Source organism: Ovis canadensis, chromosome 11, assembly GCF_042477335.2.
Source record: "Ovis canadensis isolate MfBH-ARS-UI-01 breed Bighorn chromosome 11, ARS-UI_OviCan_v2, whole genome shotgun sequence".
Lineage (NCBI taxonomy): Eukaryota > Metazoa > Chordata > Mammalia > Artiodactyla > Bovidae > Ovis > Ovis canadensis.
In genome coordinates this window covers 32,989,567-33,003,543 of record NC_091255.1, presented here as the reverse complement: position 1 = coordinate 33,003,543, position 13,977 = coordinate 32,989,567, and the positions used below count along the sequence as shown (strand labels likewise).

The window sequence follows — 13,977 nt, the reverse complement described above, 5'->3', positions numbered from 1 at the left end:
AACGAAAGCCACGCACCACAGCTGCTGAGCCTGCGCTCTGGAGCTGGAGAGCTGCTAACACTGAGCCCCTGTACCACAGCTACTGAAGCTGGCATGCCCTGGAGCCCGTGTTCCGGCGATGAGAACTCCGTGCGCTGAGACTAGAGAGTAGCCTCCGCTCGCTGCAACCAGAGAAGACCTAGCACAGAAATAAATAAAACTATTTTTAAAATTAAAAACAAAAATGAAGAGAATGCGGCCAGAGCTGAACTGAGGCAGTGATTCCATCAGTGCCAGGGTCTTTCCCTTCACCTGGCCCTCCGCAGTCTCAGGGCCTTGAGTGTGGAGGTGGGTTTCTAGCTGTGGAGGGTGCTTCCTGTGGGAGGGACCCTGGGCCAGGCTGGGGCAGAGGTGGGTGGTGGGTGATGGAGCAGGGCAAGGGGGCTGGGACTCTTCCACGAGGATGATAAACAACACACCGCTGGATTCATACTGCTTTTGTACCTCAAATACCCGCTCCTGACGTCATCCGGCCCTGTTCCCAGGCCAGACCTCAGGTCCCAGTTCCACAAGAGTGGTAGAGATGGAGCAGGGCTGCCAGTGCCTCTGGGCTCCCGGGACCCAGCCCTCCTCTACTGAGGAAGCCACGCAGCCTGTGGTCCTGGCCTGTGGGTGTGCCTCTGTCCCCGCCTCCTGCTCGAGCCCAGGAGCCCGGGAGGGAAGCTGAGCCCCTGAGGCCTCGGGGCTGCCTGCGCTCCCGCCAGGATGTGGCTCTTTCACTCTCTGCTCTGCGTGACCAGTAAGTCGGCCTCAGCCTTGCCCCTCAGGGGGCTGCTGTGCCCTTAGCTCGGCCTGTCTGTCTGTGCGTCTGGTGGGGCTCAGGGCCCAAGGTTAGAGAAGAGGTGGGGCCTCCCCCCAGAGGGAGGCTCTTGCTCTGTGGGTCAGACCCCCCCTGGGGCTGGGAAGGGCCCCTGAGGCTCCCTCTGACTTTGGACTCTGGGGCTCTGCCTCCTGTTCCTCCTGCCACCTCCCCTCCCCATGCATCCCCTTTTCCCCAACCAGGCGTCCATGTCAGGCAGCCCCTCAGGTCTGCTGCGCTTCTCCTCAGAGTGTGCAAGCCCACCTGCCCAGCAGAGCCCCCTTCTCTTACACAGGAAGGGTTTAGCTGAGGAGGGGGTAAGGACCCTGTGAGCAGGTGACTGCTGATGAGAGATGGTGGGCTGTGTGGTGGGGGACGAATGCAAAGGGGGGCCAGCTTCCTGTTCCTGACCTTAAGGCCCAAGGAGAACCTGTGTGGGGGAGGGGGCGCTTCCTCTCCGCACTGCCTAGGGGGTCCCTTTCTGGCCTTTAAAACAACCATGGAAGCCCCTGAGGGCAAACCAAGCCAGGAGCCTGCACTACCCACCAGGAACCAGGGAGGAGAAAAAGCGTGGTCAGTGAGCCCTGCTGCAGGGTGGGGCTGCTCAGATCAAGCCTGAGGCCAGGTGGTCCTGCTTAGCAATCTGACAGGACTCCTGGCGGCCTCCTGTGCTGGTCAGAAGCTTCTGATGGAAGAATAAGTCCGGGCATCAGGCAGATGTAGTTTCAAAACTCCTAGGAGCCTCAGTTTCCCCTAAGGATTAATGCAGGCTGCTGAGTGAGGCCAGACTGTGGCTGAGCTGAGGCCAGCCTGGGGGGTGCTCAGAATTACTAATAGCACCCACCACAGGGCCGGGCCACCCAAGAGGCTGGCCAAATTTTAATATTTGATTATTTAAAAAAATAGTTATCATGGAAAGATCAAAACTTTGTTGACCTTCCTCTTCCTTATTTTACAGCTTAGACTTCCCTTTACTTTCAGTTATGTGTGGCGTGTGGAGAAGGTCTCATGCTTCTTTGATCTTGTGTCACCAAGCGTGTCCATAGACGATGTTTAGACAAGACCCTGGTCCACTCCTTCCCAGCATGGAAGAGGTGACTGAGACCCAGACAGGGGTAGTGACTGGCCATAGTTACAAGCAAGTGCTGGTGGACATGAGGCTTAAGCCCAGGCCTCTGCCTGCCTCCCTGCTCTAGAAGCTCCAGAATACCCCATGGCCTGGTCCACTAACCCTGGTGTCACTCCGGGCTCCTGCTCATCTCTTTATCCTGTGGCCTCTGGAAGGATCAGTTATCGCCCCAGCACCTTTTTCGTCAATGTCAAGTCACATGAGCTTTACAAAACCCCTTCTGAGGCTAAGGCACCCCCCAGGTGGATGGACAGCAGAGAGCAAGATGGAGCAGAGTTGCAATGAGATCCATGAGCCTGCAGCTTGGCTATGCTGTGGGCCAGGGACAAGAGCAGTGCCTGAGCAGCACCAGTGTGATTGGGAGAAATGGAGCTGTGACAGTTCTGCTCTAAGAGTGAGGTCCTGAGACTTAGGGGTGGACTAATCATAAAGAGCTTCCTGGAGGAGGTGAGAGTCTGAGAAAGTGACAAGGGGAGGCCAAGGGAGGGCATAGGATCTCCTCAGACTGTGAGCCCAGGCCCTGCATCCTGGCTGCACCTCGCTAGGCTGAGAGAATCCAGACTGTTCCTGGTCTGACCTTCTACCCTTCCCACTGTGGTGAAGCCCTGTAGCTGTTCCTTGCAGCCTGCTACTCCCGGGTCAGTCTTCACCCTGACTTATTCAGTGACCGCAGCCATTCACTTCTCTTCCCAGGCTCTTAGAGACTGCATCTACACAGCTCGGGTGAAGAAGGGAACTATGCTATGGGTCTATAAAACCTTTCAGTGGTACAAGAACCAGAAGTCCAGGGTTGGCTTAGCTCTTGTATTAACTTCAGGCTAGAGCCTGGGGACCCCTCTGAGTCCTGCTGGGGGAATTGGGCAGGTGCCAGACCAGGATCCGCCCAGGGCACAACCTAGATGGAAGGGCAAGTCTGAGATGGAAAACCTCAGCCACTGAGGGTGGAGGACTGTAGTGTCCGAGGTGGCCCGTAGGATGGGGGAGTCCTTAGCAAGTGCAGACAGGTGGTAGGGGTGGGAGGGAGCTTCTGTGCGGAGAAGCAGTATGGACAGAGACCCTGGTGTAAGGATCATGTTTAAGGAGACATAGGGTGAGATCTGAGTGGGGATCAGAGGGCTGTCTGCTCTGATGTTGTCTGGCCCCCGCAGCCGGGACACCCTGGGCCCCGGGGGAAGCAGGCCACATGCAAACCGGGACCCTCTGTCCCCAGCTGGAGGGCCCGCTAAGGACACCTTCAGGCAACACATGGGGATGGGGAAAGTGTCCCCCAGGCAGAGAGGTAAGACAGATGCGGAGTGCATGGGCAGGCCAGGTGTGGAGGGCAGGCCACTCGGGAGCCAGACACCTCTGACCCCCTCCAGGAGGCTGGCTTTTGGGGAGTGTAGACAGGGGCCATGCGGGTGGTCAGGGAGGTGGTGGGAGTGTGGGGGATCCAGAATGCTAGGCTAAGGGAGCTCCGGCTGCACCCTGAGGGCAGGGGGAAACCCAGTAGGCCCCAAGCCCAAAGGTGACCATGAGACTTGCCTGTTGTGTAGAAGGCAGTGTCCTGGAGGAAAGGGAGGCAGAGGCTCATGAAGAGGCAGTTGCTGAGACTTGGGGCAGGAGGACGTGGGGAGGAGGAGACACGGGGAAGATGTAGGAGGAAGCCGCAAGCACTTTGCATGGAACCTAGCCCAGCCTCCCCCAGACCTGCTGGCCGCGGCCCTCGGGTAGCCTGTGAGGGAGTCAGAGGGCAGGCATGAGGCCTGGGGCTGAGATGATGAGGCTCAACTTTAACGGCCCAGGTGGGCGAGCGCAGGGTGAGCCGCCGCATGGGACAGGCAGCCTGCAGACCTTTCTGGGTGCTCTCGGCTGGGCGTCAGGATGGCTGCTATGGCCGGGCTTCTTGCTTAATCTGGGGAAACCATGTCCCCCAGGTTCAGTTGGCTAAGCTGGGGACAGTACTGTAAGAATGTGTATCTAAATGGCCCAGTGTGACGGGGGAGAGAGGGGGCTGGTGGGGAGCCGTGGAGTTGACAGGATGGAGTGGGGTCTGACTCAGCAGGCCCCTGTGGCTGAGGCAGCTTGGGGAGGCAGCCCTGTGGGTGGTGTGGTGACAGACTCTGGTTCAGCCGGCTCTCATCTCTGACAGCGCTCGAAGGGGGCTTCACCCGGAGAGCAAGACGTCAGAGGACGTGGCGGGCCCTCTGTGGTTACAGCACTGACATTAGCACCCACCTATGGAGCCTTCGGTATGTCGGGCCCTGCACACGGCGTCGCCCCGCTGAGAAGACGGCAGTGAGGAGACCGCAGGTCCTGCAGGGACTCCATGGAAAGCGGGCACTGTCTCCCTCCAGGGCTCATGCTCGTTTCTCTGAGTCTAGGGGGGAAGTGGGAAGGGTTGGGGAGTCCCTGATGGATGCACAGTCTGGGTAAAGGGACTGTGGCAGCAGTTGGGCGTAGAGTCTGCTCCAGCAAGGCAGCTCACGTCTGGGGGACCCCAGGCACCGGCTGGCCTTTTGAGAGAGCTCAGCGGACCCATTGTCACACCTACACACGCACACACACACACACACACACACACGTGCGTGTGTTGTCAGCTCAGCGGACCCGGTGACACCCTAGCACACACACACACACGTGCCTGTTTTCTCAGCTCAGCAGACCCATTGACACACCTACACACACACATGCACATATTCTCAGCTCAGCGGACCCAGTGACACCCTAGCACGCACGCACGCACACACACACACACACACACAGCCTACACACATGCACATGTTCTCAGCAGTCCAGTTGACACATCTACACACACGCACACATACACATATTCTCGCTGACCTAATTACCAGCTCGCTAACCCAGAGCTCTGCCCCAGTTCTCAGCTGCTGGCACACAGGGAGCCTGGTCTCTATTTACACCAACACCCTTGTCCCCAGGGCCTCTGGCTTTTACTGAAGACCTTAGAATAAGGCAGACCTGGGGCCCAGACACAAATTTCAACTTGCAGATGGGCCACAAAGCAATCCCCTGACCTCCCTGAGCCCAAGCACCTGTGTATGGTGCCTGGAAGAGAGCAGGTGGTCCAGGAAGGTGGTCGTGAGTGTCTCTATGCTTACCTCCTCCTTTCTCACCCCTCAGAGATTTTGAGCCAAGACCCCTCAGTTGAACAAAGCGAAAAATGGGGGTGCAGGGGTGGATATCAGAAATCTCTGGCCCTATCTGATGTTTCTAATCTGGGCCTGGCACTGTGTCAAGTGGGACTTTGTGGTTGAGGGTATCATGGATGACAGATCAGATTACTGTCTGGGGGAAACAAACTTCATCGCCGATCACTCTGACCCAGACAGGATTTAGTCAGAGCCAGACAGAGACAGCCCAGGATGCTGAGGGGGCTCAGAGACCAGAAGGGCATTCTGGTCAAGAATCTAGTTGGCTCCTGGGGCAGGGAGAGCCTGAACAGGGCCCCAAAGGATGGGGCGGAGCTGGGAGAGTGATGAGGAAGGCACACGGGGCAGGGGGAGCCGCCGTGCAAAGGCCCTGTGGTGGGAGGCGTGCAGAGTGTGTTCAGGAAGTGGGGTATCAAGCAGCTGGAGAAAGAGCAGGCAGAGGGGATACTGGGCTGGGCAGGGAGATACCATGCATGTCTGGGAAGGAAGGCTAGACTTCTCACAGGGGTTTCAATTCATGTCTGTGAGTCACACAGACGGTAAAAAGGGGAAAGAAGGCCTTCCACTCACTCTTTGTAAGAAGTGGGTAGTTCTCACTTCACTTTTTAGTTAGTTTTTTTTTTTTTTTTACCTGCCCCATCATTTTAAAATAAGTTTTATTTTAGCAGATGATACATTTTTATGAGTCACCACCCATCATTCTGGGCAAGGCAGGGGTATAAAGGGAAAGCAATAAAGTACAGATTTTGCGTCGGGCTCAGGGAAGAGGAATGAGAATTGACAGGTGAAAGCAGACAGTGCCCCTTAGAGGGAGCCTGCGCCCTCAGCCTTTGGAAGATTGGATTTTAACAAAGTTTCAAGTGTGTACAGAAGTAAAGAAAATGAGGAGACTTCCCTGGTGGCCCAAGGGTTAAGACTCTGCCCTTCCACTCCATGGGGCACGGGTTCAGTCCCTGGTTGGCGAACTAAGGTCCCATATGCTGAGTGGTGTGGCCAAAAGAAAATGACATCAGTAAACCCAATATGCCCGTCACCCAGATGACGCAGCTATCAAGATCTTGTCACACCTGCTGCACTGATTTCACCTGTCATTTTCCTGTTTGCTTTTCCAAAGTATGTTGAAGCCTTGATGCTCACAGTTTGGTCTGGGGACCAGGTGCAGCTTGGCATCACTTACCAGCCTGTTAGACTAGGACCTCAGCCCCACCCCCTCACGTCCTGAATCAGAACCTGCATTTTAGAAGAAGATACTTGGGTGATCTGTTTGCACTTACTCGCTTTGGAAGCTTTATTTGAAGGAAAATCCCCACCATCAGTCATTTTACCCTCAAATGCCTCAATACAAATTTTTAAAGTATAGGAGATATCCTCTTACAGTCACAGTGTTCTCATCACCTAACAAAATGAACAGTAATTCTTTGTTAATGTCTAATGTTGTTGCTCAGTTGCTAAGCTGTGTCTGACTCTGCATCCCCATAAACCGCAGCATGCCAGACTCCCCTGCCTTTCACTATCTCCTGGAGTTTGTTCAAATTCATGTCCATTAAGTCGGTGATGCCATCTAACCCTCTCATCCTCTGCCACCTCCTTCTCCTTTTGCTAATATTCAGCTTGTATCCGAATCTTCCCAACTGTCTCCACATGTCTATTTTTAACAGTTGATGAGTTCAGATCAAGAACCTAACAAGGCCCAGATATCATGTGCGGTTGCTATGCCTTTCTTAGTCTAGGCGGGCCCCCTTGCTCATTTGGGCGTCTCTGTGTCTTTTTCATGTTTTACTGCAGAGCTCGGACGCTTGTCCTGCAGAACAGATCTTCATGAAAGATTTGCATGTTTGCTTCTTCTCAGAGTGATTTGTCCTTCAACCCCCTTTATTTCCTGGAACCTGGCAGTTAGGGCTAATGTCTTCATTACATGCAGGGTTAACTTTTTTTGACGAATACACTTTATACCAGCCGTCCCCAACCTTTTTGGCACCAGGGGCTGGTTTTGTGGAAGACAACTTTTCCATTGACAGTTGGGATGAGGGGATGTTTTCAGGATGATTTAAGCGCATTGCATTTATTGTGCACTTTACTTCTATTATTATTACATCAGCTCCACCTCAGATCATCAGACATTAGATCCCACAAGTTAAGGACCCCAGTCAAAAAAAATCAGGAGGATTTTGCCATTTTTCCTGCATTTCCCTTGCTCCTTTTTCCAGTTTCCTTTGCTAAGGTATTTTAAAGACTTGCTTCTTGGTGTGGTCTGATGACTGGCAGCCTGGACATCACACGGGAGCTGTTAGAAATGCAGAGTCTTGGGCCCCAGAATTCTTCCTGGGGAGTCACACAAGGGGGCATACATGCCTGGGGGACCCACTCTTAAGGGCGCTAAGATGAACTAGTGGGCTGGGGGTGTCAGTCTAATTGTGAAGTGCTCAATCAAACTTTCATCCAAGTGGTTTTGTCCATTGATGATTGTGGCCTGAATTCACTGTTGTATTTCATTATGACTTGCAAAGTTATATGCTTTCTTTTGTTTTTGACTGCATTACATGTGGAATCTTAGTTCCCCAACCAGGGATTGAACTTGTGCTCCCGGCACTGAAAACAACTCCAAATTAAGACTTAAATCCAAATCCACTGGATTGCCAGGGATGTTCTGCAAAATTCTGTGTTTATGATTCTATTATTCCTTCCCCATTTGTTGGTAATGACTTTTCCTTAAAGAACGTTTTCTCGCCAACTAAGACTGTTTGGTGACCCTGAAATGTAGTGCATACAGGAAAGGCAAGAAGATTAATACTTTCCCTTTAATAGTCGATTTTCAGAGTTAGGGGACAATGCCCTCATTTCACTGCTGATGGTGAACAATGTAGTGTTTTGATTTCTTTTGTTTTTGTTTCCTCTTGGACACAACTTGGCGACCGAACAACAACAACTGTCTTTTAAGTATCATTAAGAATCCCTGGAATTTTTACATATTAAGTGTGTTTCAGACACTTGCAATTATTATTGTTTTTTAAATTGAACTATAGTTGATTTACAATATTGAGTTAATTTTAGGTGTACAGCAAAATGATCCCATTATATTGGGTTAGCCAAAAAATTCTTTCAGGTTTTTCCATAAGACATTGCACATAAACGTTCTTTTTCTTTATAGGCTATCACAATACACTGAATATATATATAGTTCCCTGTGCTATACAATAAATCCTTGTTGTTTATCTATTTTATGTATGTGTGCTTCATTCGTGTCTGACTCTTTGCAACCCTATGGACTGTAGCCCTCCAGGCTCTTCTGTTAATGGGAGTAACTGCCAGGCAGGAATACTGGAGTATAGCAGTGTATTAATCCCGAACTCCTAATTTATTCCTTCTCACCCCTGCGATTATTATTTTTTAAGGTAGGCTGTTTTTTGAAGTCACACACAAAAACGAACAAAGTCAGAGCAGTGCATTTTCAAATTAAATCAAATCCACATGCTGATACCCATTTCAAGAAACAGAACATCATCACCAACATCCATAAACACCTCCTGTGGACCCTCCAGTCATTACCCCCAAGGGTAACCATCCTCCTGACTTCTAATATCATGGATTCGTTTGCCTGTTTTGAACTTCACTTACATGAAATCATACATGTTCTGTTTCGTCCCCACTGGTTTTCCTCTGACATTGTGTTCATAGATCTACCCACTTAGTAGTCAATTATTTTTGTTTCTGCAGGGTATTCCATTGGTGAATATACTGCAGCTTGTTGGTAGATATGTGGGTTGTTCCAGCTTGGGGTTATTATGAATAGTGAGGCTGTGAACATTCTTGTACATGTCTTTTCATGAATTTATGAACATATTTCTGTTGGATTTATGCCTAAGGCTAGAATCGCTGAGTCACGAGTTATGCATATATTCAGCTGTAGTTGATAATAGCCAAACGGTTTTCTAAAGGGGTTACACAAATTTACACCCCCACCAGCAGTATATGACTATTCTAATGGCTCTACATTATTGTTAACACATGGTATTATCTTTTTCGGTTTAGCCATTCTGGTGGTTATGTAGTGGTATTTTTACCGAAAGAGTGTGTGTGAGGTCCGGCTGCTCGCCCGTTCAAAAGCCAGTAAACAGGCCAAGTAGGTGGAAAGGAAAGTTTGCTTTATTTCAGAAGCCAGCAGCTGGAGGGTGGGGGGAGATGGATGTCTGTCCAAAGTCCAATCCCCTCCCCCCCATCCCCGGCAACCAGTGGGGCAGGAGCTTTTATAGACAGAAGGACGGGGTGTTGGGGGTGGCTACATGCAGAAACCGCAGTCAGCTCTGATAGTCATCTTCAAATTGGTCATCAGTGGTCTGACCAGTATCATCTTCACTGTTTTAGGTACAGTTAATCTTCAGTTCCGGGGTCCCTTTGTTCTCATTTCTTTGTGGCCAGTTCTTGGAATTGTGGCAGGAATTGTCCTGAGTACAGCCTGGTCATCGTGTAGCTAACTTCTCTGCCTGGTGTGTCTAGAAGACAGCTCATAGGACATGGCTCAGAGCATTACCTATAGCCCTTGAGAAAGAATTAAAGGTCCTTGACTATGCTTATTGACTATGTTCTTATTAGTTAGTCTCCTTTGACAGTTTCCCCTTGATTCTGCATTTCTCGCTTCTCGGATAAAACTTATTCTTTGACCAAAGTTTTCCACAGACAAAAGGCAGGCAGAGGTGTCAGGGTAGGGGGCAAGGACGCATAAGATCTTGCATTGTTTCAGAATTGCATGATCTCAGTTTGCCTTTCTGTGAAGCCTAGTGACGACTTCTCATATGATTGCTGGCCATTTGGATAGTCTCTTTTGTGAAACGTCCTTCTTTCTGTTAGCTTACATGCCTTTTTCATATTGATCTGTAGGAACTCTTCACAGATTCTGACATGAATCTTTTGTCAGATGCTTGTATTGCAAACATCTCCTCTCTCTCTGTGGCTTGCCTCTCTACTCTTTTAGTGATGTCTTCCGACAAACAGTTCTTAAGCCTAATGAAGTTCAGCTTATCAATGCTTTTCTTTATAGCTAGTGTTTTTTTGTGATCTGTTTAAAAAGTATCTGTCTACCCCAAGGTCCTTTGTTTTCTCTTAAAAGCTTTCTTTTTCACTTTTCATAGGTAGATATATGGTCCATCTAAACACACATTTAAATCTTCAGTTCATCAGGAGTTGATTTTTTGTGTCTAACATAAGTCAAGATTAATTTTTTTCAGTGTTGATATCCAAGTGACCCAGCACGATTTATTTAAAAGATCATTCTTTCACCTTACTGAGAAAGAGTAAGTGACACCTTACTGTCACCCTTGTCCTAAATCAAGTGACCATATGTTTTGGACTCTTTGTTCCATTGATCTATCTGTCTATCTTTGGCACCCCACTCCAGGACTCTTGCCTGGAAAATCCCATGGATGGAGGAGCCTGGTAGGCTGCAGTCCATGGGATCATGAAGAGTTGAAGAGTCAGACACGACTGAGCAACTTCACTTTCACTTTTCACTTTCATGCATTGGAGAAGGAAATGGCAACCCACTCCAGTGTTCTTGCCTGGAGAATCCCAGGGACAGCGGAGCCTGGTGAGCTGCCATCTATGGGGTCGCACAGAGTCGGACACAACTGAAGCGACTTAGCAGCAGCAGTAGCAGCAGCATGCCAATATAATTCTGTTTTAATAACTGTAAATTGATAATAATATTGATAAATGATAAATCCAAAAATTTTATTCTTCTTCTTCAAGAGTACCTGACTATTCTTTCCCATTGTGTTTCTTTCTTTCTTCCTTTTAAAAAAAATGTCAGCTCTGTCTTCCTTGTTTAAAAATTAATTTATTTCTTAATTGGAGGAAAATTGCTTTATAGTGTTGTGTTGGTTTCTGCCCTAGAACTCGAATCAGTCATAATTATATTGCCCTTTGCATTTTCACATATATTTTTGAAATGGCTTGCTAACATCTCCCCTCTCTCCACAATAATTTGCTAGGTTTTTTTTTTTAACTAATCAATTTTATTTTTTTTATGTATTTGGCTGCCTTTATTTGGGCTATGAACTGTAGCCCATCAGTTTCCTCTGTCCATGGGTTTCTCCAGGCAAACATACCAGAGTGTGTTGCCATGCCCTCCTCCAGGGGGTCTTCCTGACCCAGGGGCTGAGCTTGCATCTTCTATGTCTTCTGCATTGGCAGCTGGGTTCTTTACCATTACAGCCACCTGGGAAGCCCCAAGTTGTGTATACTATCCTCTTATTTCATAAATGTCTTAGGCTCTGTTCCAATGTGGTCTTTTCATTCATATTGGTAATTTCTATGTTCTTTCTCTCTTTTTATTTTCTTCCTTAATCAGTGTTGCTAGAGGTTTATCAGCTTTATCACTCTTTTTAAAAACCAAGCTTTGATTTTCTCTATGTAGGTTAGTTTTCTGTTTCACTGATATGCTCATATCTTTATTCCTTCCATATTCCTCTCCGAGTTTGACTTGCTTTTCATTTAGCTTTTTGAGATGGAATATTAGATAATTAGTTTTCAGTTTTTCTTTTTTTTTAAAAACATATGCATATAATGCCGTATGTTTCCTCTAAGCACTTTGTTAACTGTATCACACACGTTTTGATTTGTCCTATCTTAATTCTCATTCAGTTAAAAATATTTTAAGGTCTCCATTTTTGACCTTACATTCTTTAGAAGTACAATGCTTATTTTCCAAGAAGTTCAGATTTTTCTTGCTTTCTCTTTGTTATTGAATTTCTAGTTTAATTCTACTATAGTCAGAGAACATACTCTGGATTATGTAAATCTGTTGAAACTTACTGAAGTTTATTTTATGACCCGGCACATTTATGGTCAATTTTGATATTTCATGCGTACTTGAAAAAAATGTTTACTTTGCCATTATTGGCTATAATATTATCTGTTAGTCAGTTATATCAAGTTTGTTAATTGTGTTGTTCAGATCTTCTAGATACTTACTGGGTTTGGTTTTTTTCCTTTTTTTTTTGTCTGCTCTTATACCTGGGAAAGACTTGTTAAATCTTTTAGTTCAGTCAATTTTTGCTTTATATAGTTTGAAGCAATGTTATTGGAGACATACATATTTTAAATGGTTATATCTCCCTTAGGGAGTGAAGAACCGCATAGTCGGTTCCTTCTCTTCTTTAGTTGAAAGAATAGTTTATACCTGTCTGTTGTTTAAGGATTTTACTTTGTTCCTAAAATCTCTAATGCCAAGTGAAAAGCCATTAATTGGGAAAAAAAAAAAACTTCCATCAGTTTTTCAAATGAAAAACTGTGGTGCATTCCAGCCACCCCAATATCTAAATAACTTTTAATGATGTAACTTTTATAAATTTACAAACAAAACAAGTGTATATTAAAAACCCAATAATTTGAATGTAAAATTATAATTTATAGATACAACTTATTGTAATGAAGGCTTGCTGTCCTCATTAGAGGAGGAAATGAAGACTTAGGGGTAGGTGGTGGAGGATGGGTGAGAGGGGGTCATTACTGAAAAAGTATGTTTTCCTTTCTGTACCATTTCTTTACTCTTTTTTACCTATTTGGGGACCCATGGCTATCTTACATTCAAACTCCCTTTAAAAATAAAGTCACAGAGAACTATTTTGAGGCCAAAATAAATACTAAACCTTAAAATCACTTCAAGACACAGGGAAATAGCTTGTGCACTCAGTAGCCTGTGGACTCATAGAAGACACTGTCTCTTCAGCCTCCTCGATGGGCATGCATATGCAAAACAAAGTATATGAGGTTTACCCAAACCTGGGGCTTCCCTGGTGGCTCAGATGGTAAAGCATCTGCCTGCAATGTGGGAGACCCAGGTTCAGATCGCTGGGTTTGGAAGATCCCCTGGAGAAGGAAATGGCAACCCACTCCAGTACTCTTTCCTGGAAAATCCCATGGGCAGAGGAGCCTGGTAGGTTAAGGTCCATGGAGTCGCAAAGAGTCGGACACGACTCCACTTTCACACTTTCAAACGTGGCAAGCAATGCAGATTTGTTTCCTATGATATTGTTGGGCTAGAAACTCTCGTGTAAGTAAATTGGTGCATATGTTTTTGCCTGAAAATGTAACATCAGAATACACTTCTTATAGCATGTTTATTTGGTGTATTCAGGGGTGAACAAAAATCATCATATCAACATTAAAAAAAAGCAATGTCCTTTTTTTAAGTGGCATAGCTGGGAGCGCCCTGGCAGTCCAATGGTTAGGACTTGGTGCTTTAGCTTCCGTGGGCCTGGATTCAATCACTGGTTGAAAACGAAGAGCCTGCAAGCTATGGGGTGTGGCCAAATCAAAAACAAAACAATTGAGCAAAACTCAAGAAGTGGCATAGCTTGTCAAGAGCCATTGTGACAAAAAGTTGTTAACTGAGCAGTATTTGAACAGATAAATCTATAGACTATGCTTTACTTTGCCTTTTTTTTCCATGCAAACATATGCTGTAATTTTAAGCAGTGGCACAGCACGGTCAAACTATGCCTTTGAAAATTTTTTTTGACTACTGGTATGGAAAGGATGTACCTGGAGGGACAAATCTGGAAAGAGAAAGTCAGGAGACTAATGAATGTGTCCAAGCAGGAGAAAGTGAGGTCAGTGGGGCAGAACTGAGTCCCTGGGGACACCAAATTACATGTGAGAATTCTGAGAATGATAAAGTGGTATTTCAAACCTATGGGAATAATATAAGCTAGTTGAGAAGGAACGCTGGACAATTTCATTTGGGGGGAAGAAAAATTAAAGCTGGGTATATGCAAAAATAAAATCTAGGGACTTTCATGGCAGTCCAGTGGTTAGGACACTGTATTTTTGACTACAAGGGACATGGGTTTGAACCTTGGTCA

The 13,977-nt window shown here is 47.2% G+C and overlaps 1 protein-coding gene across 1 annotated transcript in view; it reads left to right on the top strand.

Annotated features, from left to right (window-relative positions):
• The first annotated feature begins 547 nt into the window (after nucleotides 1-547).
• ITGAE (integrin subunit alpha E) overlaps nucleotides 548-13,977 on the top strand; it is a 60,573-nt gene continuing 47,143 nt past the window's right edge. The window contains exon 1 of the mRNA XM_069603139.1: nucleotides 548-778. Coding sequence (XP_069459240.1) covers nucleotides 745-778 — 34 coding nt within the window. The 5' untranslated portion in view covers nucleotides 548-744. The remainder of the gene's footprint in view (nucleotides 779-13,977) is intronic.